Source organism: Melopsittacus undulatus, chromosome 28 (genome assembly GCF_012275295.1).
Source record: "Melopsittacus undulatus isolate bMelUnd1 chromosome 28, bMelUnd1.mat.Z, whole genome shotgun sequence".
In the NCBI taxonomy this organism is placed as follows: Eukaryota; Metazoa; Chordata; class Aves; order Psittaciformes; family Psittaculidae; genus Melopsittacus; species Melopsittacus undulatus.
In genome coordinates this window covers 22,501-46,572 of record NC_047554.1, presented here as the reverse complement: position 1 = coordinate 46,572, position 24,072 = coordinate 22,501, and the positions used below count along the sequence as shown (strand labels likewise).

Below are 24,072 nucleotides of genomic sequence, written 5' to 3'. Positions count from 1 at the left end.
CGCTCCTGAAGGTGGGCGGGGCTTCCGCACCGGGACCCCTCCCCCCCCCCCCCCATGGCTCAGTGGGTAGAGCGCCGGACTCGTAACTTGATGGTCACAGGTTCGAATCCCGCTTGGGGAGACCCAAAACCCTCTCAATTCACCCCAAAATCGCTTGTTGCCTCCCCCATTCTCGCCGAGCTCTCCCCGAATCCCCCCCGGAAGCAGTCCCGGAGCTGCCCCATCCCGTTCCTATGGTGCAGGGTCCTCCATCCGCCTCACACACGGAACGTCCCCGGTTCGAAACCGGCCACAAACCTTCGGGTTTTAGCCTCTTTCCGCCCCATTTTCCTTCCCCCATCCCCATTCCCATCCCAACGGCTCCATCGCCGCTTCCTGCGGTCGGGAACGAGCATCCGGAGCCGTGCGGGTCCCGGTGGCTCCAGCATCCCCTATCCCATCACCACCAGCCCGGCTAGCTCAGTCGGTAGAGCATGAGACTCTTAATCTCAGGGTCGTGGGTTCGAGCCCCACGTTGGGCGCTTGGTTCCTTTTGGGTCTCGTTTTCCCTCTGCGCTCAGTCCAAGGGCATCCCGACCCCAAAGCGTTCGGGTTGGGGCTGATCTTGGGGTGTCCCACATGGAATTCAATGGGATTTGTGTCCCTCTGTTTGCTGTCCGGCTCCAAACCCAATCCAATGGGAGGTGAGGAGCATCCCTGCCCTCCTCATCCTCTCTGTTAGGGGATCCCTGCTCGTGGCCCCATGGAGGAAGCTGCGGGTAAGTACGAGGTAAAGCCTTGAACATCCAAGTATTCCAGGCCTGGAATTCTGGGGACCAGCAACTGGTGAGTGAATTCAGCATCCCCTAACCCAGAGCAGCATCCCCTAACCCTAACCCTAACCCAGAGCAGCATCCCCTAAACCAGAGCAGCATCCCCTAAACCAGAGCAGCATCCCTTAACCCTAACCCTAACCCAGAGCAGCATCCCCTAACCCTAACCCAGGGCAGCATCTCCTAACCCTAACCCAGAGCAGCATCCCCTAACCCTAACCCAGAGCAGCATCCCCTAAACCAGAGCAGCATCCCCTAACCCAGAGCAGCATCCCCTAACCCTAACCCAGAGCAGCATCCCCTAACCCAGAGCAGCATCCCCTAACCCTAACCCAGAGCAGCATCCCCTAAACCAGAGCAGCATCCCCTAACCCAGAGCAGCATCCCCTAAACCAGAGCAGCATCCCCTAACCCAGAGCAGCATCCCCTAACCCTAACCCAGAGCAGCATCCCCTAACCCAGAGCAGCATCCCCTAACCCAGAGCAGCATCCCCTAAACCAGCAGCATCCCCTAACCCAGAGCAGCATCCCCTAACCCAGAGCAGCATCCCCTAACCCAGAGCAGCATCCCCTAACCCTAACCCAGAGCAGCATCCCCTAACCCAGAGCAGCATCCCCTAACCCTAACCCAGAGCAGCATCCCCTAAACCAGAGCAGCATCCCCTAACCCAGAGCAGCATCCCCTAACCCAGAGCAGCATCCCCTAACCCAGAGCAACATCCCCTAACCCTAAACCAGAGCAGCATCCCCTAACCCAGCAGCATCCCCTAACCCAGAGCAGCATCCCCTAACCCTAACCCAGAGCAGCATCCCCTAACCCAGAGCAGCATCCCCTAACCCTAACCCAGAGCAGCATCCCCTAACCCAGAGCAGCATCCCCTAACCCAGAGCAGGATCCCCTAACCCTAACCCAGAGCAGCATCCCTTAACCCTAACCCAAAGCAGCATCCCCTAACCCAAGGGATGACCACAAATGGGATTTAGCCACCAAACCCCCCCCAGAACCTGACATCCAGAAACAGAGACCAGGGCAGCATTAAATCCCTTTACTTCATCTGACCCCATAAGAGCTCTGTTGGTGGGTGATTGGGGCTGTAAGGAGGAGCCAAAGGGGATGGTGACCATGGGAGCATCTCCCAATGGATTGGGTCATAATGAGGAGCCCGAGTGTGTTCTGGAAGCTTGGCTGTGAGGAGCAGAGGATGATGAAGATGCTCCTGCAGCCTCAATGCAATCCGGTGCATACAGACCCCTATGGAAGCTGCTGTATGGCCACGGGAGCTGTGTTTCCACCATCCAGGTATCCCAAACCACCAGGATACAGGGAAATCCCATCACTGAGCGCTGGGAAATGCCCCATTCCCTATGGAAAGCCGTGGGTTGGCTGCTAGGAAACCCTTCCTGCTTGAGCTGCACCCGTGTGGGGCTGAGGGGATAGGGACAAGGGATAGGGAATGAACGGGAATAGGGGCAAGGAACGGCAGGGATCGGTCCTGGCCGAGATGCTCAGTGTGCTATAGGTTCCTATGGCCTCCCTGGTGGTCTAGTGGTTAGGATTCGGCGCTCTCACCGCCGCGGCCCGGGTTCGATTCCCGGTCAGGGAAGATGCTTTTTATCCCAGATTCCCGTTTTGGGGAAAACGCCTTTATTTAGGGATGGGTCTTACTTATAGGGTTGTAGTTTGCTGTTTAAAGGTTGTGTTTAATATGGGTAACAACGAGAAGCGGTTACCCAAACAGGGGAGGTTCGCGAGGCCGAATTTTCGGGAAAGAGCGAAAAATGGTTAATAATAATAACGAAAAAGCGACAAATTGTTAATAATAATACTTAATAACCTCAGAAAAACGACAAAAATGGGGGAAAATAAAGGGAAAATGGAGTGTTTCTGCCCGGTTTCGAACCGGGGACCTTTCGCGTGTGAGGCGAACGTGATAACCACTACACTACAGAAACCCTGATGGCAGTGGGGCCGGTGCTGCCCGAGCGCTGCCTGCATCCTGCCTGCACATGGCTCCAGCTCCGACCCCATCAAACCGATTCCCTCAAAACCCACCTGATTTTGGGTGCAGTTTGGCTGATTTTAGGCAAAGCAGCGGTTTAAACGCCGAGAAAGGCAAAGAAACGGTGTGGATTTGGTAAAAATTAAGCTAAAATGTCTCATTTTTGCATGTTTTCCACTCCGTTGTGGGAGAAAACGGAGACTTCATGTTTTGGGGTGAAATGAGCCAGTTTTGGGGTGGTTTCTGATGGAAGCAGCGGCGTGAAGGGGAAAATGATGGGATTTAGGGGCAAGAACAAAACTCGCTGTCAGGAGTGGGATTTGAACCCACGCCTCCACACGGAGACCAGAATTCCCCAATGCAGGAAGGCGAAGCCTTGAGTCTGGCGCCTTAGACCACTCGGCCATCCTGACGGCAGCGATTTGGGGCGGAAAAGGGAATAGAGCGATGCTAAAAAGCTGAGTTTTTGTTAAGTTATGGGGTTTTCTTTGGGGTTTTATGGTGATTGCCAGAGAGGGAAAGTCGGGAATGGTTTGAATCGGGGGGGGGAAAAGAAGCGCCCAACGTGGGGCTCGAACCCACGACCCTGAGATTAAGAGTCTCATGCTCTACCGACTGAGCTAGCCGGGCACATATACATCCCTCTTTGATGTAGGGTTCGGGAGGTGTCGGATCCTATGGGAATGGGGGAAAACCACCTCAGGAGAGACCTTAAATGGTCATGGAATTCCATGTTTTCCTTGGGAAAACTCCTTTGTTGCTATAGGTTCCTTGTTCCAGGCCTGGATTGGTACCCAACTGGGGTTAAGGATGGGGATGCAGGAGGGGAAAGAGGGATGTATGGTGGGTTTCTGTAGTGTAGTGGTTATCACGTTCGCCTCACACGCGAAAGGTCCCCGGTTCGAAACCGGGCAGAAACATCCCTTTTCCATTGGGATTTTCCTCTTTTCCATGAGCTTTGCAGGTCAATATTCCTCCAAGTTCTGGAATTTCAGTGCTTGGGAATGATCCTACAGGAAGCACAAGTTATAGAAGGGAATTTTATGGCATTTAGTCCATGCATTCCCATTTTCCCTATGGACACATTCCCAAGTCCCACCGGGCCATGGGAATACTCGCAGGAATAGCTCATCTGTTGTAAATCCATGGATTTGAATTGACTTTTTCTAGGGAAAAGAAGCAAAAAAGGGGCAGGAATGAAGCAGAAATAGGGAATTCCTCATTCAAGGTGATGATAGGAAAACATGGAATTCCGCATCAAGCTTCCCTGACCGGGAATCGGGCCGCGGCGGTGAAAGCGCCGAATCCTAGCCACTAGACCACCAGGGAGCTCCATTTAACCCTATTATACCGATCCCATCACTTATCTCTGCCCATTCAACAGCCCCAAATCCCAACGGGAACCGCTTTTTTCCGTCCTCGAATGACTCAAAATGAGCAAAAATTCGCTAGATTTAGGAAAATAAGTGAAAAACCATCAAAATGAATGAAAAACGTTGGGGAAATGTGTTCGTAGCTCTCCCTGGTGGTCTAGTGGGTTAGGATCAGGGTTTAGGGTTAGGGTTAGGGTTAGGGTTAGGACACGTTCTTTTTCCCTTCCCCGGATCCCATGATACATCCCTGACCTCATCCCGAATAAAATCTCTTCTTCCTCATCCTTCCCAGTGTGAATGGCCACAAAAATACTCATTTTCTAACATTAACAGCAAATTTGATGGGAATTTCCTTAGGAAAGGAATGGGAAAAGGTGGGAAGGGAGACCTGGATCATCAGGGGGTCACCTGGGGCTCCATACATCCCGTTTCTGTAGTGTAGTGGTTATCACGTTCGCCTCACACGCGAAAGGTCCCCGGTTCGAAACCGGGCAGAAACAGCGCTTTTATATGGCTTTATTTTGCCTATCTCACAGTATTTGGGGCATTCAGTGTGAGGACAGTGACAATGAAGCAATAGGTGGAGGTTTATGTTCCTTTTGGGGCAGGTTCCTGTGTTTTCTCCCTTAAAAAGGGGTGAAAGGATGTGGGAAACATCCCTGGGAATAGGGGAAATCCCATGAAACGACTTTTGTTCTAAATCCCACAAATAGGAGCCCCCAAAACCCCATTCCCAGGTTTCTGTAGTGTAGTGGTTATCACGTTCGCCTAACACGCGAAAGGTCCCTGGTTCGAAACCAGGCAGAAACACTCGTTTTTGGGGTTTTCTACCTCTTTCAATGCGCTTATGGAGACGCTGGAGATGTCATTTAGTGGCTGTTTTGGGGAGGGTTTGAACCTGAGACCAGTGGATGGGATGGGATGGGGATGGGATGGGATGGGGGTGGGATGGGATGGGATGGGATGGGATGGGATGGGATGCGATGGGATGGGATGCTATGGCTGCTCCAGGTCTTTTGCATCCATAATCTTTCACTGTTTGCTTTGCATGTGGATAGGGAGGAATGATTTGCATTTACGCCCTGCTGCTAGGGATAAAGAAAACCCCTATAGAAGAGCCCTATAGAAGAGCCCTATAGAAGAGCCCTATAGAAGAGCCCTATAGAAGGGCCCTATAGAAGGGCCCTATAGAAGAGCCCTATAGAAGAACCCTATAGAAGAGCCCTATAGAAGAGCCCTATAGAAGAGCCCTATAGAAGAGCCCTATAGAAGGGCCCTATAGAAGGGCCCTATAGAAGAACCCTATAGAAGAGCCCCATAGAAGAGCCCTATAGAAGAGCCCCATAGAAGAGCCCTATAGAAGGGCCCTATAGAAGAGCCCATGCTGTCTGCCTGATCAGCCCCTTTACCTCCTGTTGAGAGGCCACTTGAGGGCACTAATGAGCATTAATTGCCCCACCTCGGACCCCCCTCACCCCCCTCATGCCCCAGGGGCTCTATTTAAGCTCAGCCTTGGAGCATTCCCCCTTCCCTAAGCTGGTTTAGAGGAGCATCTACCCATGCCCATGACCGATGGGCTGCATTCCTGGCTCGGGTGGGTGTTATCCGGTGCTGGGGGTATCTGCAGGGCAGGTAATGGGTCTTTGGTGTACAATGATGGGTAACTCGGTCCTGTCCCTGCTGACATCGGTTATGTTACTGGGACTCTGCTATTGCTTTGCCTTGGGTGCTCCTTAGCCCCATGGCTCAGCCCCATTCCTGCAGGGTTAACCCACAGAGCTCATGCTGCTTTGCTCCCAACCAAGCACTGTTTGCTCCCTTCCCCCAGTACATCCTGCATCCATCCATCCATGCATCCATCCATCCATCCATGCATCCATCCATGCATCCATCCATGCATCCATGCATCCATCCATGCATCCATCCATCCATGCATCCATCCATGCATCCATGCATCCATCCATGCATCCATCCATCCATCCATCCATGCATCCATCCATCCATCCATCCATCCATCCATCCATGCATCTATCCATGCATCCATCCATCCATCCATGCATCCATCCATCCATCCATGCATCCATCCATCCATCCATGCATCCATCCATCCATCCATGCATCTATCCATGCATCCATCCATCCATCCATGCATCCATCCATCCATCCATGCATCCATCCATCCATCCATGCATCCATGCATCCATCCATCCATCCATCCCATGGATGAGCTGCAATCAATAAGCCCACATGGAGGGGGAGTCTGCAGTCATGCGTTCCCATATGGAGCTGTTTGTTCTTGGGACATGACCTGGGATAGCAGCCAGATCTGGGGCTCACACTCAGTTAACCCTCTGAGTCTGGGGTAGGAACTGAGCTTTGCTCTTCTGAGACTAAGGCACACAATGGAACCGGTTCTAAGTAGTGATCCCCTTGTGGCAGCATCACCATCCACAGCTCTGCGTGTGCTTTATGCAGAGCTGCCCGTGCTCTGCTCTTAAATCCCATACAAGAAACAGGGATTTGGGGTCTCTGTGGTGTTTCCCACCCCATTGAACGCACTGGGGTGAATGCCTCCCGTTACACTGGGGTTAATGGGGTCTATAGGAGCTCCCTGGTGGTCTAGTGGTTAGGATTCGGCGCTCTCACCGCCGCGGCCCGGGTTCGATTCCCGGTCAGGGAATTGTTTTGGGTGTTTCTTGCTGTGCTTTCGGTTTTAATTCGCTGTAACCCTAACCCAAACCCACCGCATCCAAACCCATCCCATCCAAACCCACTCCCATCCAAACCCATCCCATCCAAACCCATCCCATCCAAACCCATCCCATTCAAACCCACTCCCATCCAAACCCACCGCATCCAAACCCATCCCATCCAAACCCATCCCATCCAAACCCATCCAAACCCACCGCATCCAAACCCACCGCATCCAAACCCACTCCCATCCAAACCCATCCAAACCCACCGCATCCAAACCCACCCCATCCAAACCCACTCCCATCCAAACCCATCCCATCCAAACCCACTCCCATCCAAACCCATCCAAACCCATCCCATCCCAACCCATCCCATCCAAACCCACCGCATCCAAACCCACTCCCATCCAAACCCATTCCCATCCCATTCCACCCCATCCCAACCCATTCCCCCCTTCCACCTCCCTGTCTGTGCCCGGATCACCGCTCACAGGCTGCACCATTAGCACTCAATGCAGCGCCCGGCTAGCTCAGTCGGTAGAGCATGAGACTCTTAATCTCAGGGTCGTGGGTTCGAGCCCCACGTTGGGCGGCTCATTTTCCCCTTTTAGGGCTGTGTCACCCATGAAGCTGGGATATAGCATTAGGATATTGGGGGTTGTATCCCCACACACTGCAGAGCGATTCCCATTGCTCCCATCTCACCCCCCATGCCCTTCATCATTGCTTTATGCAGCCTTTGAGCCCCTCCAGCCTGGAACTGGGTGATGAAGAGGAGCAGATCCAGCCCCAGGTGAGCAGCAGGGGGTAACCTGCTCCCAAAGTGCCAGGAAATCCCCATTCTATGGGGGATTGCAATACCCTATTGATTGTATGCAATACCCTATTGATTGTATGCAACACCCATCAATGCAATACCCTATTTATTGTATGCAATACCCATCAATGCAATACCCTATTTATTGTATGCGACACCCTATTTATTGTATGCAATACCCTATTTATTGTATGCAATACCCTATTTATTGTATGCGATACCCTATTTATTGTATGCAATACCCTATTTATTGTATGCGATACCCTATTTATTGTATGCAATACCCTATTTATTGTATGCAATACCCATCAATGCAATACCCTATTTCCTCATGTTTAATGCCATAGATTGAGGCATCCTCTGTGGTTTAGACCAAAGCCCTTTGGTCAGCACCCGGTGTAAGCGCAAGGTGCCCAGTGAGAACAAGCTGAGCTTAGGCCTGGGCCAGCATTCCTGGTCTCCAAGCTCTCCAGACCAGGATGTGCATTGAGCCCAATGGAACTTCCTCCTCTTGACTGGTTCTGGCTGCCTGGAGCTGGGATTGCTGCTTGAGGCCATATGGGTGAGTGCTGCTGCATTAACACTGCATTGGGCTGGTGCACAGGCTTAGGGTCCTATCCATCAGCTAAGCCCATCACCCCTCCATAAGGTGCTGAGCTCCTGTGCCCAGGGCAGGTCAGGGAGCCCATGGGATGCCTGAGGCTGTGCCCATGGGGCAGATGTGTTTGCCCAGGTGCGGCAGCCCCATTGTTCCCAATGAACAATGGTCCTGGTGCCTCTGGGGTCGTTCAGGTCCTGGCACTGGGGATGGATAAAGGGCAGTGGGGATGGGAGCCAGGGAGCTTGGAGCACGGAGGGGAAGCGGAGCCTGGTAAGGAACCTCTGGGTTGGGTTTGTGTCTCCTGGTGCTGTCCCAGCGCACCCCAAAACCTCCCATGCATTCAAACCCCGTTTCTATATGTCTATATATGCTGAATCAGCGTCAAAAGGACCCTTTTGGGGTAAAAAACGGTGGAAAAGGGTCATTTTGGCAGCCCGGCTAGCTCAGTCGGTAGAGCATGAGACTCTTAATCTCAGGGTCGTGGGTTCGAGCCCCACGTTGGGCGCTTGCTTTTGCTTGCCTGGGTCTGGGGTGTGATGCTGTGTGTAAGCAAGAGGAGGAGGCAGCTTAGGATGTATCTCCACTCATTTTGCCCCAAAAAGAGCATCCCAAACCTCTGTGTCCTGAAGGCCTATTTGGTTCCCCCCCTTAAGGAGGAAACCCATTACAGGGATCAACGAAGCACCCGACCCATTCCCATCTATAGGATCCATCCCATCTATAGGATCCATCTATAGGATCCATCCATTGTCCCACCATGAAGGTGCTGTTCATGGGGCTGACCCTGGCTCTGTGCATCGGGGTTGGTAAGTGGGGGGGGCATCACCAGGCTCCTGCTCTGTGAGCGAAGGGGACCCCTGCTGAGCCCCCCATCTCCTTGGGGTGCCCCCATCCCACTATAGGGGTGTTTGATGCACCCCCCCCATCTCTGTCATTCATCCCCCCCCCCCTCCATCTGCTGCAGCTGAGGCTCTTCAATGCAAGGTGTGCAAGTACCAGATCCCATTGGTGGGATGCTTCCGGGGTGCGAGCGAGGAGACCTGTGGGCGCAGGGAGAAGTGTGCTGTCATCAGAACCTCCCTGGGTATGGTGTGAGCCCGAACCCCCATTGCCTTGTGGGGATGAAGGGGTCCCCATTAGGGGTGTCCCCATAGACTGGTTGGGATGGGAAGGGAGCCCCAAGCCCTGACCCCCCCATGTCTGTGTCCTCAGTGCTGCTCCCCCCTAACCCTGCCCCTCTCATAGGGAAGGTGACCCTATACTACCAGCAGGGCTGCACCTCGGCCATGAACTGCGGCCGGGAGCGGGCGTCCGATGGGGAATCCCGTCTCACATCCCGGTATTCCTGCTGCGAGACCGACCTCTGCAACGAGGGTTGGGATGAGGAGCCCATGGAATAGACTGGGGTGGTCTGCAGCTGATCCCATAGGATTCCCAGTCCGCATGGTGGGATCCTCTCTGTGTATCCAGCCAGCTCGAGCAATAAACCTGCAGGTTATAAGCAGCGCATGGGGATTCCCTTCTATTCCCAGCTCAGCATTCCTGGTGCTCTGGAAGCAGCTCGTGACTCCTGCAGCTCCAACCCCAAGGACAAGCCAAGGTCCCATCCTGCTTCCCATTCGTTTTCCTGCAGTGCAGGGCTGGGAATGTCATTGCTGGGAGCTTTGCATAGGGGAAGCCAAGGGAAATAGGGGATGTATGTGTTCAATAGGTGCTTATTTCACCTGTGCAAAGGAACACGTTTAAGGTTGTATTTTCCTTGTGTTCCCCCTTTTCCCTGCTGGTTGGGATGTCCCAACCTCTCCTTACCCAAGTCACTGGGATCGGTCCTGCAGGAGCCGTTTCTGCCCTTCCTTGCCCTGGATATGAGCTGGGATATGAACCGTTCATTGATGGCTTCGCTCCGGGAGCCCCATGGAATGGGAAACGGGCATTGGAGCCGCTCTGGGCTTGGGGACAGGTGGAGGGAGGTGCTGGAAACGTTATCCATGCTCCGGGGCAGGGAAAAGCGCCTGGCACTGGGGACGGGAGCAGAGCCCAGGGACGGAGGCTGGAGAGTGCCCAGCATAGATGGAATGGGGGAGGGCAAGGACTGGTAAGTGAGCTGGGAATGGGGGGGGGTGATCACAGGGGACAAGAGCAGGCACTGGGGCTGGGGAGGAGCAGGAGCCGCAGCAGCACCGGGATGTCGGGAGCATCCCGAGCTCCATGGGCTGCATCCCGATGGGAGCCCTCAGCATCCCGATGGGAGCCCTCAGCATCCCGATGGGAGCCCTCAGCCTCCCGGATCGGGGCCCCCCCCAGCGCATACTCCGTGGGACGGTTTGGGAGGATGCCCCTGTCCTATGCCCCTCCTCCGAGGTATGTGGGGTCGGCAATGGGGGGATGCGCTTGTCCGGGGGTCCCTGTATCCCATCCCCACCTCGTTCTCCTGCTTTCCCATTGCCCTATGCAGGGTGAGGGTCTCATGGGTCACCCCCTCATCCTTTTGCAGTGCAAAGTGCATGGATGAGCTGGGGACAATGCACTGGAAAGGGGGGGATAAAGCAATTCCCTTCTATAGGGAGTGATGTGTGTACATGAACATATATTGATGTATATGAGAAGGGAGGTGGGTTCTCCACAGTGGTGGAAACGGTGGCTGCAGAGAAATGGGGTTTGGGAAGCCCCCTCCCCTCCCCCCTTTGCATCCTGGTGTATTCCCTTTCTCCTGTTGCTTTTTATGGCCCCTGTTGAGCCCTGGGGCTCAAGCAAGGCATCCGAGGCTGCAGCATCGAGGGCAATGTGGGTCTGTGATGGGAGCTCAGATGGTCACCTGGACCGAAGCCTGGAGCTGAACACGGCTCCAAGCTTGCATTTAGCACCAGCAGGAGCCAGACCTGGCGGCTGGATCCCAAATGGCATCCCAAAAGAGCAGGCAGAGAGGACGGGGGGAGGCTGGGGTTAGTGAGGAGCCGAGGGCAGGATGTGTCTTCCTTGCTGTCCCCTCCATCCCTGTGCTGTCCCCTCCATCCATCCCTGTGCTGTCCCCTCCATCCATCCCTGTGCTGTCCCCTCCATCCATCCCTGTGCTGTCCCCTCCACCCCTGTGCTGTCCCCTCCATCCCTGTGCTGTCCCCTCCATCCATCCCTGTGCTGTACCCTCCATCCATCCCTGTGCTGTCCCCTCCATCCATCCCTGTGCTGTCCCCTCCATCCATCCCTGTGCTATCCCCTCCATCCATCCCTGTGCTGTCCCCTCCATCCATCCCTGTACTATCCCCTCCATCCCTGTGCTGTCCCCTCCATCCCTGTGCTGTCCCCTCCATCCCTGTGCTGTCCCCTCCATCCCAGTGCTATCCCCTCCATCCCTGTGCTGTCCCCTCCATCCATCCCTGTGCTGTCCCCTCCATCCATCCCTGTACTATCCCCTCCATCCCTGTGCTGTCCCCTCCACCCCTGTGCTGTCCCCTCCATCCCTGTGCTGTCCCCTCCATCCATCCCTGTGCTGTCCCCTCCATCCCTGTGCTGTCCCCTCCATCCATCCCAGTGCTATCCCCTCCATCCCAGTGCTGTCCCCTCCATCCCTGTGCTGTCCCCTCCATCCCAGTGCTGTCCCCTCCATCCCTGTGCTGTCCCCTCCATCCCTGTGCTGTCCCCTCCATCCATCCCAGTGCTGTCCCCTCCATCCGTCCCTGTGCTGTCCCCTCCATCCATCCCAGTGCTGTCCCCTCCATCCATCCCTGCGCTATCCCCTCCATCCCTATGCTGTCCCCTCCATCCCAGTGCTGTCCCCTCCATCCCTGTGCTGTCCCCTCCATCCCAGTGCTGTCCCCTCCATCCATCCCTGTGCTATCCCCTCCATCCCAGTGCTGTCCCCTCCATCCCAGTGCCGTCCCCTCCATCCCTGTGCTGTCCCCTCCATCCATCCCTGCGCTGTCCCCTCCATCCCTGTGCTGTCCCCTCCATCCCTGCGCTGTCCCCTCCATCCATCCCTGTGCTGTCCCCTCCATCCCTGTGCTGTCCCCTCCATCCATCCCTGTGCTATCCCCTCCATCCCTGTGCTGTCCCCTCCATCCATCCCAGTGCTGTCCCCTCCATCCATCCCTGTGCTATCCCCTCCATCCCTGTGCTATCCCCTCCATCCATCCCTGTGCTATCCCCTCCATCCATCCCAGTGCCGTCCCCTCCCTCCCAGTGCTGTCCCCTCCATCCCAGTGCTGTCCCCTCCATCCATCCCATTGCCGTCCCCTCCCTCCCAGTGCTGTCCCCTCCATCCCTGTGCTGTCCCCTCCATCCCAGTGCTGTCCCCTCCATCCCAGTGCTGTCCCCTCCATCCATCCCTGTGCTGTCCCCTCCATCCATCCCAGTGCTGTCCCCTCCATCCCAGTGCTGTCCCCTCCATCCCAGTGCTGTCCCCTCCATCCATCCCTGTGCTGTCCCCTCCATCCCTGTGCTGTCCCCTCCATCCATCCCTGTGCTGTCCCCTCCATCCATCCCAGTGCTATCCCCTCCATCCATCCCTGTGCTGTCCCCTCCATCCATCCCTGTGCTATCCCCTCCATCCATCCCTGTGCTGTCCCCTCCATCCATCCCTGTGCTGTCCCCTCCATCCATCCCAGTGCTATCCCCTCCATCCATCCCTGTCCTGTCCCCTCCATCCCTGTGCTGTCCCCTCCATCCCTGTGCTATCCCCTCCATCCCTGCGCTGTCCCCTCCATCCCTGTGCTGTCCCCTCCATCCATCCCTGTGCTGTCCCCTCCATCCATCCCTGTGCTGTCCCCTCCATCCATCCCTGTGCTGTCCCCTCCATCCCTGTGCTGTCCCCTCCATCCCTGTGCTATCCCCTCCATCCATCCCTGTGCTATCCCCTCCATCCATCCCTGTGCTGTCCCCTCCATCCATCCCTGTGCTGTCCCCTCCATCCCTGTGCTATCCCCTCCATCCATCCCTGTACTATCCCCTCCATCCATCCCTGTGCTGTCCCCTCCATCCATCCCTGTGCTGTCCCCTCCATCCATCCCTGTGCTATCCCCTCCATCCCTGTGCTGTCCCCTCCATCCCAGTGCTGTCCCCTCCATCCATCCCTGTGCTATCCCCTCCATCCCTTTGCTGTCCCCTCCATCCCAGTGCTATCCCCTCCATCCCATTGCCGTCCCCTCCATCCATCCCTGTGCTGTCCCCTCCATCCCAGTGCTATCCCCTCCATCCCTGAGCTGTCCCCTCCATCCATCCCTGTGCTGTCCCCTCCATCCATCCCTGTGCTGTCCCCTCCATCCCTGTGCTGTCCCCTCCATCCATCCCTGTGTTGTCCCCTCCATCCATCCCTGTGCTGTCCCCTCCATCCCTGTGCCGTCCCCTCCATCCATCCCAGTGCTATCCCCTCCATCCCTGTGCTGTCCCCTCCATCCCTGTGCTGTCCCCTCCATCCCTGTGCTGTCCCCTCCATCCATCCCTGTGCTGTCCCCTCCATCCCTGTGCTGTCCCCTCCATCCATCCCTGTGCTGTCCCCTCCATCCATCCCTGTGCTGTCCCCTCCATCCCTGTGCTATCCCCTCCATCCCAGTGCTGTCCCCTCCATCCCAGTGCTGTCCCCTCCATCCATCCCAGTGCTATCCCCTCCATCCCTGTGCTGTCCCCTCCATCCATCCCTGTGCTGTCCCCTCCATCCATCCCTGTGCTATCCCCTCCATCCATCCCTGTGCTGTCCCCTCCATCCATCCCTGTGCTGTCCCCTCCATCCATCCCTGTGCTGTCCCCTCCATCCCTGTGCTGTCCCCTCCATCCATCCCTGTGCTGTCCCCTCCATCCATCCCTGTGCTGTCCCCTCCATCCATCCCAGTGCTATCCCCTCCATCCATCCCAGTGCTGTCCCCTCCATCCCTGTGCTATCCCCTCCATCCATCCCAGTGCTGTCCCCTCCATCCCTGTGCTGTCCCCTCCATCCCTGTGCTATCCCCTCCATCCCAGTGCTGTCCCCTCCATCCCTGTGCTGTCCCCTCCATCCATCCCTGTGCTGTCCCCTCCATCCCAGTGCCGTCCCCTCCATCCCTGTGCTGTCCCCTCCATCCATCCCTGTGCTGTCCCCTCCATCCATCCCTGTGCTGTCCCCTCCATCCCAGTGCTGTCCCCTCCATCCATCCCAGTGCTGTCCCCTCCCTCCCAGCGCCATCCCCGACCCTGTTACTGGTGTAAGGAAACCAGACCCAGTGAGTGACCTGGTAGTCCGAGTACCGCCCCCAAGGGCCGGATGCCAGGCGCTGGTTCAGCCGTGCCCCAGCCGCTCCCTGCCCGCAGGAAGGAGCCCATGGCCGCGGTGTTCCTGCCCGGTAACCTGCAGGATGAAGCCACCTGCTCCGTGTGCCTGGAGTTCTTCAAGGACCCTGTTTCCATCGAGTGCGGACACAACTTCTGCCGCTCCTGCATCGTCAAGAGCTGGCAGGAGCTGGAGCTGGACTTCCCGTGCCCGCAGTGCCGGGAGCTGTCCCAGCAGCGCAGCTTCCGTCCCAACCGCCAGCTGGCCAACATGTCCGAGATCATCAGCCAGTTCACCCTGCGAGGGGCTCGGGCGGCTGAGGCCGACGGGCTGTGCCCCAAGCACCGGGAAGCATTGAAGCTGTACTGCAAGGATGATGGTAGCAGCATCTGTGTGGTGTGTGACCGGTCCCGGGAGCACCGGCCGCACGCCGTCGTGCCCGTCGAGGAGGCGGCCGAGGAGTACAAGGTGTGTGTGTGGCCGTCCTGCCTCTGTGCATCCTGCACCGTGCTCCGTGCATCCCGCACCGTGATCCGTGCATCCTGCACCGTGCTCCGTGTATCCTGCACTGTGCTCCGTGTATCCTGCACCGTGCTCCGTGTATCCTGCACCGTGCTCCCTGCATCCCACACCGTGCTCCGTGCATCCCTCCTGCCCCTCTGTGCATCCTGAACCGTGCTCCGTGCATCCTGCACCCTGCTCCATGCATCCCGCACCGTGCTCCGTGTATCCTGCACCGTGCTCCATGCATCCCGCACCGTGCTCCGTGTATCCTGCACCGTGCTCCGTGCATCCCGCACCGTGCTGCGTGTATCCTGCACCGTGCTCCGTGCATCCCTCCTGCCTCTGTGCATCCCTCCTGCCTCTGTGCATCCCTCCTGCCTCTGTGTATCCTGCACCGTGCTCCCTGCATCCCCCCTGCCCCTCGGTGCATCCCTCTTGCCCCTCTGTGCATCCCTCCTGCCCCTCGGTGCATCCCTCTTGCCCCTCTGTGCATCCCTCCTGCCTCCGTGTATCCTGCACCGTGCTCTGTGCATCCCTGCTGCCTCTGTGCATCCCTCCTGCCTCTGTGCATCCCTCCTGCCTCTCTGTGCATCCCTCCTGCCCCTCTGTGCATCCCTCCTGCTCTGTGCATCCCTCCTGCCTCTGTGCATCCCTCCTGCCCCTCTGTGCATCCCTCCTGCCTCTCTGTGCATCCCTCCTGCCCCTCTGTGCATCCCTCCTGCCTCTGTGCATCCCTCCTGCCTCTGTGCATCCCTCCTGCCCCTCTGTGCATCCCTCCTGCCTCTGTGCATCCCTCCTGCCTCTGTGCATCCCTCCTGTCCCTCTGTGCATCCCTCCTGCCTCTGTGCATCCCTCCTGCCTCTGTGCATCCCTCCTGTCCCTCTGTGCATCCCTCCTGCCTCTGTGCATCCCTCCTGCCTCTCGGTGCATCCCTCCTGCCTCTGTGCATCCCTCCTGCCCCTCTGTGCATCCCTCCTGCCTCTGTGCATCCCTGCTGCCTCTGTGCATCCCTGCTGCCTCTGTGCATCCCTCCTGCCTCTGTGCATCCCTGCTGCCTCTCCGTACATCCCACACCTTCCCGGTGCTCCAGGAGCCACTCGATGCGTTCCGGCTTTCCAAACCCCTGGAAAACCTCCCTCCCCCTGTGCATCCATGGGATCCCTGCGGCTTGGGAGGAGGTTTCCTCCATGCAAGCCCCTGCTCAGCAGCGCTGGGCTCAAGCCGAGCAGCAAACACCCTGTGGGCATCCACCTGGCCCAGCAACACCCGCATCTATTCCGGGCCTGGGCCAGCATCCAAAGGGGAACCCGAGCCGGTTAAAACGGGGCTGAGGTTTGTGTGTGCCAGGAGTGAAGGGGGGGGAGGCAGCAGGGGATGAGAGCAGCGCCTGGATCCTGCATGGGTCCCCTTCCTGTGCCTGCTGGAGCCTGTGCTGGAGCCTGGGGTCAGTGATGGTGTCTGAGCTGCAGGACCCACACATGGAGCTTCCCTTGCGATGCACAGGGTGAGGGATGCAGCGAAGGGAGCCTGGAAACAGCCTCTTCCTCCCTCATTCCCAGGAGAAGCTCCAGGGCCGCCTGGATTCCCTGAAGAAGGAGAGGCAGGAGCTGCTGGAGTTCAAAGTGAACGATGACAAGAAAACCCAGGAGCTGCTGGTGGGTGCCCAGAGCCTGTGCTGGGCACGTTGGGGTTATTCCATGCGGGAGGGATGGAGCAGCATCCTCCTGTCACCGGCTGCGGTGCCACAGGGTGGGAAGGGCTGGGATTGAAAGCCAGGATGGGAAGCAACAGATCCCATTCAGTTCCTGCTGCCAATGGGAGCGTTCCCTGGAGCAGAACGTGCCCATTGCCCCCAGTTTGTGGAGGGGTTGTTGGTCTGTGATGGCAGCAGGAGGAGGAGCTGAGTGTGGGCAGAGATAAGGAACTCCGACATTAGGGTTAGGGTACCCACTTTAGGGTTAGGGTTAGGGTTAGGTCACAGAACAGAGATGCCTCCAGGGGATGGTTCCAGTGGGTTCCTCTTCTCCCAGTTTGGGTGATGGGACCAGCAGGTGATGACAGGGACCAAGGAAACCCCTTGGTCACTGATCCTCACCTCTGCTTCAAGTGCTGCTTCACTCCCCACCGAGATAGAGGCAGGCAAAGGAGCCTGTGCCTAGTGTAGGAGAGGAACCCCCCTAAGATCTGCTGCCCCACACATGGGCTGGTGCCTCTGTGGGGCTGCAGCTGCAATGGCTCCTGTGGCCTGTGCTCCCCATCCCCATCCCCATCCCCATCCGCATCCCCATCCCCATCCCATCCCATCCCCATCCCCATCCCATCCCCATCCCCATCCGCATTCCCATCCCCATCCCCATCCCACCCCATCCCATCCCCATCCCCATCCCCATCCCCATCCCCATCCCCATCCCATCCCCATCCCCATCCCCATCCCATCCCCATCCCCATCCCCATCCCCATCCCATCCCCATCCCCATCCCATCCCCATCCCCATCCCCATCCCCATCCCCATCCCCATCTCCATCCCCATCCCCATCCCCATCCCCATCCCCATCCCCATCCCCATCCCATCCCCATCCCCATCCCCATCCCCATCCCCATCCCATCCCCATCCCATCCCCATCCCATCCCATCCCATCCCCATCCCCATCCCATCCCATCCCCATCCCCATCCCCATCCCATCCCATCCCATCCCATCCCATCCCATCCCATCCCCATCCCATCCCCATCCCCATCCCCATCCCCATCCCCATCCCATCCCCATCCCATCCCCATCCCCATCCCCATCCCCATCCCCATCCCCATCCCCATCCCCATCCGCATCCCATCCCCATCCCATCCCCATCCCATCCCCATCCCATCCCCATCCCATCCCATCCCATCCCCATCCCCATCCCCATCCCATCCCCATCCCATCCCCATCCCATCCCCATCCCATCCCCATCCCCATCCCCATCCCCATCCCATCCCCATCCCCATCCCTATCCCCATCCCATCCCCATCCCCATCCCCATCCCCATCCCCATCCCATCCCCATCCCCATCCCCATCCCATCCCATCCCATCCCCATCCCATCCCCATCCCCATCCCCATCCCATCCCCATCCCCATCCCCATCCCCATCCCATCCCCATCCCCATCCCCATCCCCATCCCCATCCCATCCCATCCCCATCCCCATCCCCATCCCCATCCCCATCCCCATCCCCATCCCCATCCGCATCCCATCCCCATCCCATCCCCATCCCATCCCCATCCCATCCCCATCCCATCCCATCCCCATCCCCATCCCCATCCCATCCCCATCCCATCCCCATCCCATCCCCATCCCATCCCCATCCCATCCCATCCCATCCCCATCCCCATCCCCATCCCATCCCCATCCCCATCCCATCCCCATCCCCATCCCCATCCCCATCCCCATCCCATCCCATCCCCATCCCCATCCCATCCCCATCCCCATCCCCATCCCCATCCCCATCCCCATCCCCATCCCATCCCATCCCCATCCCCATCCCATCCCCATCCCCATCCCCATCCCATCCCATCCCATCCCATCCCCATCCCCATCCCATCCCCATCCCATCCCCATCCCATCCCCATCCCATCCCCATCCCCATCCCATCCCCATCCCATCCCCATCCCATCCCCATCCCCATCCCATCCCATCCCATCCCCATCCCCATCCCCATCCCATCCCCATCCCCATCCCCATCCCCATCCCCATCCCATCCGCATCCCCATCCCATCCCATCCCATCCCCATCCCCATCCCCATCCCATCCCCATCCCATCCCCATCCCATCCCCATCCCCATCCCATCCCCATCCCATCCCCATCCCATCCCCATCCCCATCCCATCCCATCCCATCCCCATCCCCATCCCCATCCCCATCCCCATCCCATCCCCATCCCCATCCCCATCCCCATCCCCATCCCATCCCATCCCATCCCCATCCCCATCCCATCCCCATCCCCATCCCCATCCCCATCCCCATCCCATCCGCATCCCCATCCCATCCCATCCCATCCCCATCCCATCCCCATCCCCATCCCATCCCATCCCATCCCATCCCATCCCATCCCCATCCCCATCCCATCCCATCCCATCCCCATCCCCATCCCCATCCCCATCCCCATCCCCATCCCATCCCATCCCCATCCCCATCCCCATCCCCATCCCATCCCCATCCCATCCCATCCCCATCCCATCCCCATCCCCATGCACTGATGCTGCCGGGTACCCATCCCCATCCTGACCCCACACCCCCTGCCCAGGAGAGCATCGTGCTCGAGCGGCAGAAGCTGCTGTCGGAGTTCGAGCGGCTGCGGCAGTTCCTGCAGGACCAGGAGCATCTCCTGCTGGGGCAGCTGGAGAACATGGAGAAGAGCATCACCCGCAGGCAGAACGACAACATCACCGACCTGTCCAAGGGCATCACGCTGCTCAACAAGCTCATCACGGAGCTGGAGGAGAAGGTCCAGCAGCCCACGCTCCAGTTCCTCAAGGTGAGGGAGCAGCAGAGACCTTGCCCATCCCTATGGATGTGGTTCTGGGTCCTCTTGGAGGTGTTTTGGGGGTGAATGTGCTTGTTTGCCCCATCTACAATGGGCAGGGTCTGAGGTGCACAGTGAAGGACACAGCAGCTCTGGCTGTGGATGTGCTCTTCATATCCAATAGCCTCCCATCCAGGTTCCTTCCATGGCTTTGGACCTTTTGCACACCAGCAATTCCCATTTCAAGGTGTTGAAAGCTGCATTTCCCTCACAGATAGACTGTATACCTATATATAGGTATATATACCTACCTATACTGTGTCTATACAGATAGACACAGATAGCTGCATACCCTCACAGATAGACTGTATACCTATATATAGGTATATATACCTACCTATACTGTGTCTATCTATACAGATAGACACAGATAGCTGCATACCCTCACAGATAGACTGTATACCTATATATATAGGTATATATACCTACCTATACTGTGTCTAGCTATACAGATAGACACAGATAGCTGCATACCCTCACAGATAGACTGTATACCTATATATAGGTATATATACCTACCTATACTATGTTTATCTATACAGATAGACACAGATAGCTGCATTAGACCCTCACAGATAGACCCTTAAAGCAAGCACCTCCTCTGTGAGCTGGCAAACTCATCAGTGCCCACTCCTCCAGGCTGGGAATGGAGCTGGAGCATGGAGCCCATGGAGCTGGAACATGGAGCCCATAGAGCTGGGCTCAGCAGGACAAGGCTCCTGGCCAGGCCTGAAAGCAGAGCTGGGTTTCAAGCCCAGCTGAGCCATTAACCAAGCTGGAAAGTATGAGAGGGAGCAGCTGAGCTCCAGGATTGATTGCACTGCAAAGCAAGGAGCTGGAGCTCATCCAGCCCCTCCTTGTGCCCCAGAGTCCCCTTTGAGCTCAAGTGGGGCTTGGAAAGCAAACCTGAGCTGCCCATCCCAGAGTCAAGTGCTCCCTGCCCCATGGCAAGAGGCCAGTGGGGTCCCTTTAAGTGGCCATGTATTGACTGTGCTGGTGCCTGCATTGATCCCTATGGGGTTAAAGTCCCTTTGAGGCAGCTCTGTCAACATTTGCAGGTGGTTTCAGGGCTTGGCCATGGGTAGGAACTGGTTCCACGTGGCCTTTGCTCAGCTGCTGCTGTTGTTCACAGCCCTTGACCTGGAGCAATGTGGAGCTTTGGCTTGGAAAGCCCATCCTGGCAAAGCTCATTCCACTCCCTGGGCTTGGCTTTGAGTCACATCCCATGTTCTCACTGTGGTTTATGGGGTTTGTGCATCCCAACCTAAGCCACATCACGATGCTATGGGCACAAAGCTGGACTGTTGCCTACAGCACCATATGGAAGGCTTGATCCCCCCCACAGGTGAGGTTTGGAGGGGCCATGGCCTTCCAAAGCTGGAATCAAGGCATGGATCCATGCTTGCTGCTGCAGCTATAAGGGATGGATGTCTCAGCTGGTTTGATGGGGACATGTAGCATGTATGGTACAAGGATTTCACCTGGTCTCTCTTCTTCCTTTCTAGGATGTAATGAGCATCATAAGCAGGTATGGAGCGCTCCTTTCATGTCCCCCCATCCCAACACTGTTTGAAGGTCAGGCTTTGCCAGGGGGAGGCACCATCAGCTGCAGATGGGAACAGGAATGGGGGAACAGGAATGGTTTCCTCACTGCTTTCCCTTGCAGGAGTGATGATGTGAAGTGCCAGAAGCCGGTGCCCGTGTGCACGGACATGAAGATGCACGTCTGCAACTTCTCCCTCAAGACTGTTGTCCTTGAGAAGGTCCTAAGGAAGTTCAGAGGTACATGGAGAGGAGCTGATGGCAACAGGGGCTGGGATACGGGATGAGGAGCGCAGGGATGCAGTGGATGGCTCGGGGTCCGTGGCCACAGCACTGGGATAGGAGGATGGGAACGGGATGTGCATGGGCAGGGGATGTGCTGCCAGCCCAGGACTGGTACAGAGGGAACAAACGATCCCATCTTCAGTGCAATCAGCGCCGGTTTTCCCAGCTGGAATGCTGGGATGCCCGAGCAGCCTCATGCAGTAGCGCAGTAAGGCCACAAGGTGGTGCTGAGGAGCCAGAGCCGGTGCCGGTTTAACCGGCTCCGCAGGCTCCGGTGATCCCAAACTCAACTGACCCTTATGGAGCAGGAACTGCCCCATTGTGGGACTGGGGCTGCCCCATCCCTCCTGCCAATCCCCTTTGGTGTGTGTCAGGGCCCCGGACAGGGGGTTTGTGCTGTCTCCATGTCACCATCACCTCCCTTTGTCTTTCCCTTGCAGACAACCTGCGGGATGAGCTGGGACGGGGTGAAAAAGGTAAAGGGGAAGCTTGAAAGTGGCCCCGAGCAAGGGCCTTAAACTGGGGCTGGGTTTAGCAAAGCCAAAGGGAGGGCTGAGGAGGGGAAAAGGTTCCTCCTTTGGGTTCCTTTCTCCTCTCTCCATGATGCACAAAGGCAAAGGCAGTTGTGGGGCTCCCGTTAGGGTGTCCTAAGCCAGCTCTTGGCCCTCATTTCCCACTATTTGCTTTGCTGGGTTGCTCTTCACCTTCACTTGAGGGTGAGGATGTGTAAAGGGTGAGGATGTGCAAAGGGTGAGGATGTGCAAGGGGTGAGGATGTGTAAAGGGTGAGGATGTGCATAGGGGTGAGGATGTGCATAGGGGTGAGGATGTACAAAGGGAGAGGATGTGCATAGGGTGAGGATGTGCATAGGGGAGAGGATGTGCATAGGGGTGAGGATGTGCATAGGGGAGAGGATGTGCATAGGGGTGAGGATGTGCAAAGGGTGAGGATGTGCATAGGGGTGAGGATGTGCATAGGGGTGAGGATGTACAAAGGGAGAGGATGTGCATAGGGTGAGGATGTGCATAGGGGAGAGGATGTGCATAGGGGTGAGGATGTGCATAGGGGAGAGGATGTGCAAAGGGTGAGGATGTGCATAGGGGTGAGGATGTGCAAAGGGTGAGGATGTGCATAGGGGTGAGGATGTGCATAGGGGTGAGGATGTGCAAAGGGTGAGGATGTGCATAGGGGTGAGGATGTGCATAGGGGTGAGGATGTGCATAGGATGAGGATGTGCAAAGGGTGAGGATGTGCAGAGGGGTGAGGATGTGTAAAGGGTGAGGATGTGCATAGGGAGGAGGATGTGCATAGGGGTGAGGATGTGTAAAGGGTGAGGATGTGCATAGGATGAGGTGGGTGCTCATCCCACCCCTTTAACTGGGACCACCCCTATGGAGAAGGAGCATGTTTGTGAGCACCCAGAGTCCTCTTCCAAGCCCCCCCATGCTCAGACCCAATGGCAAGAGGAGGCCCCTGCACCCCCCCGATCCAAGCCAATAGTGACACTTGGCTTTCCTCCCCACAGGCTGCAGAGGAGCAGTTATGGAGGTTGGGATGTGATGCTTGAGCCTGGGAAGTGCTTCCCCCCCCCCAGAGCATCCCCATCCTCACCACGTTATCCCTGTCCCCACAGAGGACCTGACCCTGGACCCCGACACCGCAAACCAGCTCCTGGTCCTGTCTGCCGACCTCCGGAGCGTGCGCATGGGCTGCAGGAAGCAGGAGCTGCCCGACAACCCCAAGCGCTTCGACACCAACTCCCGGGTACTGGCCAGCACTGGTTTCCAGTCCGGCCGGCACTACTGGGAGGTGGAGGTGGGTGCTGAGGATGGATGGGCCTTCGGTGTGGCCAAGGAGTCGGTGCGCAGGAAGGGGCTGACCCAGTTCTCCCCCGAGGAGGGTATCTGGGCCATACAACAGAATGGGGGCCGGTACTGGGCTGTGACCACCCCGCAGAGGACAGCGCTGAGCATCAGCCGCAAGCTCAGCAGGGTCAGGGTGTACCTGGATTATGAAGGGGAGGAGGTTTCGTTCTATGATGCGGAGAACATGCAGCACATCTACACCTTCAATGTGGCCTTCAAGGAGAAGGTGTTTCCCCTCTTCTCTGTCTGCTCCACTGTCACCTACCTCCGGCTGTGCCCCTGAGGCTCACACAGGACCTGGGTGAGCACTGGAGACTGGGAGCATCCCATTGAGGGGCATGGGGAGGATGCTGAGTGCCTGTTGCTGGGCTCTGGGAGAGGTCAGGGCTGTTCCAGATGGGGTTTCTGGCCTCCTCTATGGTCAGTCCCCATTGAAGGGGGTTCCTGGTTCCCTGTTCCACCCTCTGCTCCTAAAATGGGGTTAATAATGTGCTCCCAAAGCTTATGTTGTGATGCTGACGTGAGGGCCTGAGCCCTCCCTGGTGCTCCGACACCCAAGGGTCTGACCTGTCTTGGAGCCAGGATGGGGTTGAAGAGATGCTGTGAGCTCCTTGCTGCCCTCTCCATCCGCTTCCAGTGCTCAGCTCCCTGTGCAGGGCAGGACCAAGGCCTCTCTGTGCTTCCTAACCTCCTACATCCACCAGGAGCCCCCAGACTGTCCCTATGCTGGCAATAAAACATGAAGGTGCTGCCTCCATTGTCCTCTCCTGTTCCTTGTTCCCAGCTGCTG

The 24,072-nt window shown here is 57.3% G+C and overlaps 1 protein-coding gene and 11 non-coding genes across 12 annotated transcripts; 9 read left to right on the top strand and 3 right to left on the bottom strand.

The window, feature by feature from the left end:
- Positions 1 to 448: 448 nt before the first annotated feature.
- On the top strand, positions 449 to 521 carry TRNAK-CUU (transfer RNA lysine (anticodon CUU)). Its single transcript has one exon. It is a non-coding gene; the product is annotated as a tRNA-Lys (tRNA).
- Positions 522 to 2,344: 1,823 nt separating this feature from the next.
- TRNAE-CUC (transfer RNA glutamic acid (anticodon CUC)) lies at positions 2,345 to 2,416 on the top strand. The gene has a single exon. It is a non-coding gene; the product is annotated as a tRNA-Glu (tRNA).
- A 276-nt stretch (positions 2,417 to 2,692) lies between these two features.
- On the bottom strand, positions 2,693 to 2,765 carry TRNAV-CAC (transfer RNA valine (anticodon CAC)). The gene has a single exon. It is a non-coding gene; the product is annotated as a tRNA-Val (tRNA).
- Positions 2,766 to 3,117: 352 nt separating this feature from the next.
- Positions 3,118 to 3,225, bottom strand: TRNAL-CAA (transfer RNA leucine (anticodon CAA)). The gene is made up of 2 exons: positions 3,188 to 3,225; positions 3,118 to 3,163 (listed from the first exon to the last, which is right to left on the bottom strand). It is a non-coding gene; the product is annotated as a tRNA-Leu (tRNA).
- A 144-nt stretch (positions 3,226 to 3,369) lies between these two features.
- On the bottom strand, positions 3,370 to 3,442 carry TRNAK-CUU (transfer RNA lysine (anticodon CUU)). Its single transcript has one exon. It is a non-coding gene; the product is annotated as a tRNA-Lys (tRNA).
- A 217-nt stretch (positions 3,443 to 3,659) lies between these two features.
- TRNAV-CAC (transfer RNA valine (anticodon CAC)) lies at positions 3,660 to 3,732 on the top strand. Its single transcript has one exon. It is a non-coding gene; the product is annotated as a tRNA-Val (tRNA).
- An 880-nt stretch (positions 3,733 to 4,612) lies between these two features.
- Positions 4,613 to 4,685, top strand: TRNAV-CAC (transfer RNA valine (anticodon CAC)). Its single transcript has one exon. It is a non-coding gene; the product is annotated as a tRNA-Val (tRNA).
- Positions 4,686 to 4,922: 237 nt separating this feature from the next.
- Positions 4,923 to 4,995, top strand: TRNAV-AAC (transfer RNA valine (anticodon AAC)). Its single transcript has one exon. It is a non-coding gene; the product is annotated as a tRNA-Val (tRNA).
- Positions 4,996 to 6,793: 1,798 nt separating this feature from the next.
- Positions 6,794 to 6,865, top strand: TRNAE-CUC (transfer RNA glutamic acid (anticodon CUC)). Its single transcript has one exon. It is a non-coding gene; the product is annotated as a tRNA-Glu (tRNA).
- A 532-nt stretch (positions 6,866 to 7,397) lies between these two features.
- TRNAK-CUU (transfer RNA lysine (anticodon CUU)) lies at positions 7,398 to 7,470 on the top strand. Its single transcript has one exon. It is a non-coding gene; the product is annotated as a tRNA-Lys (tRNA).
- A 1,258-nt stretch (positions 7,471 to 8,728) lies between these two features.
- Positions 8,729 to 8,801, top strand: TRNAK-CUU (transfer RNA lysine (anticodon CUU)). Its single transcript has one exon. It is a non-coding gene; the product is annotated as a tRNA-Lys (tRNA).
- A 5,764-nt stretch (positions 8,802 to 14,565) lies between these two features.
- Positions 14,566 to 23,595, top strand: LOC101880893 (E3 ubiquitin-protein ligase TRIM7-like). Its single transcript, XM_034072453.1, has 7 exons — positions 14,566 to 14,999; positions 16,595 to 16,690; positions 19,312 to 19,542; positions 21,096 to 21,118; positions 21,257 to 21,372; positions 21,858 to 21,893; positions 23,051 to 23,595. Exons 1-7 carry the CDS (start codon positions 14,583 to 14,585, stop codon positions 23,563 to 23,565), a joined length of 1,434 nt encoding a protein of 477 aa, XP_033928344.1. The 5' UTR covers positions 14,566 to 14,582; the 3' UTR covers positions 23,566 to 23,595.
- The last annotated feature ends 477 nt before the right edge of the window (positions 23,596 to 24,072 follow it).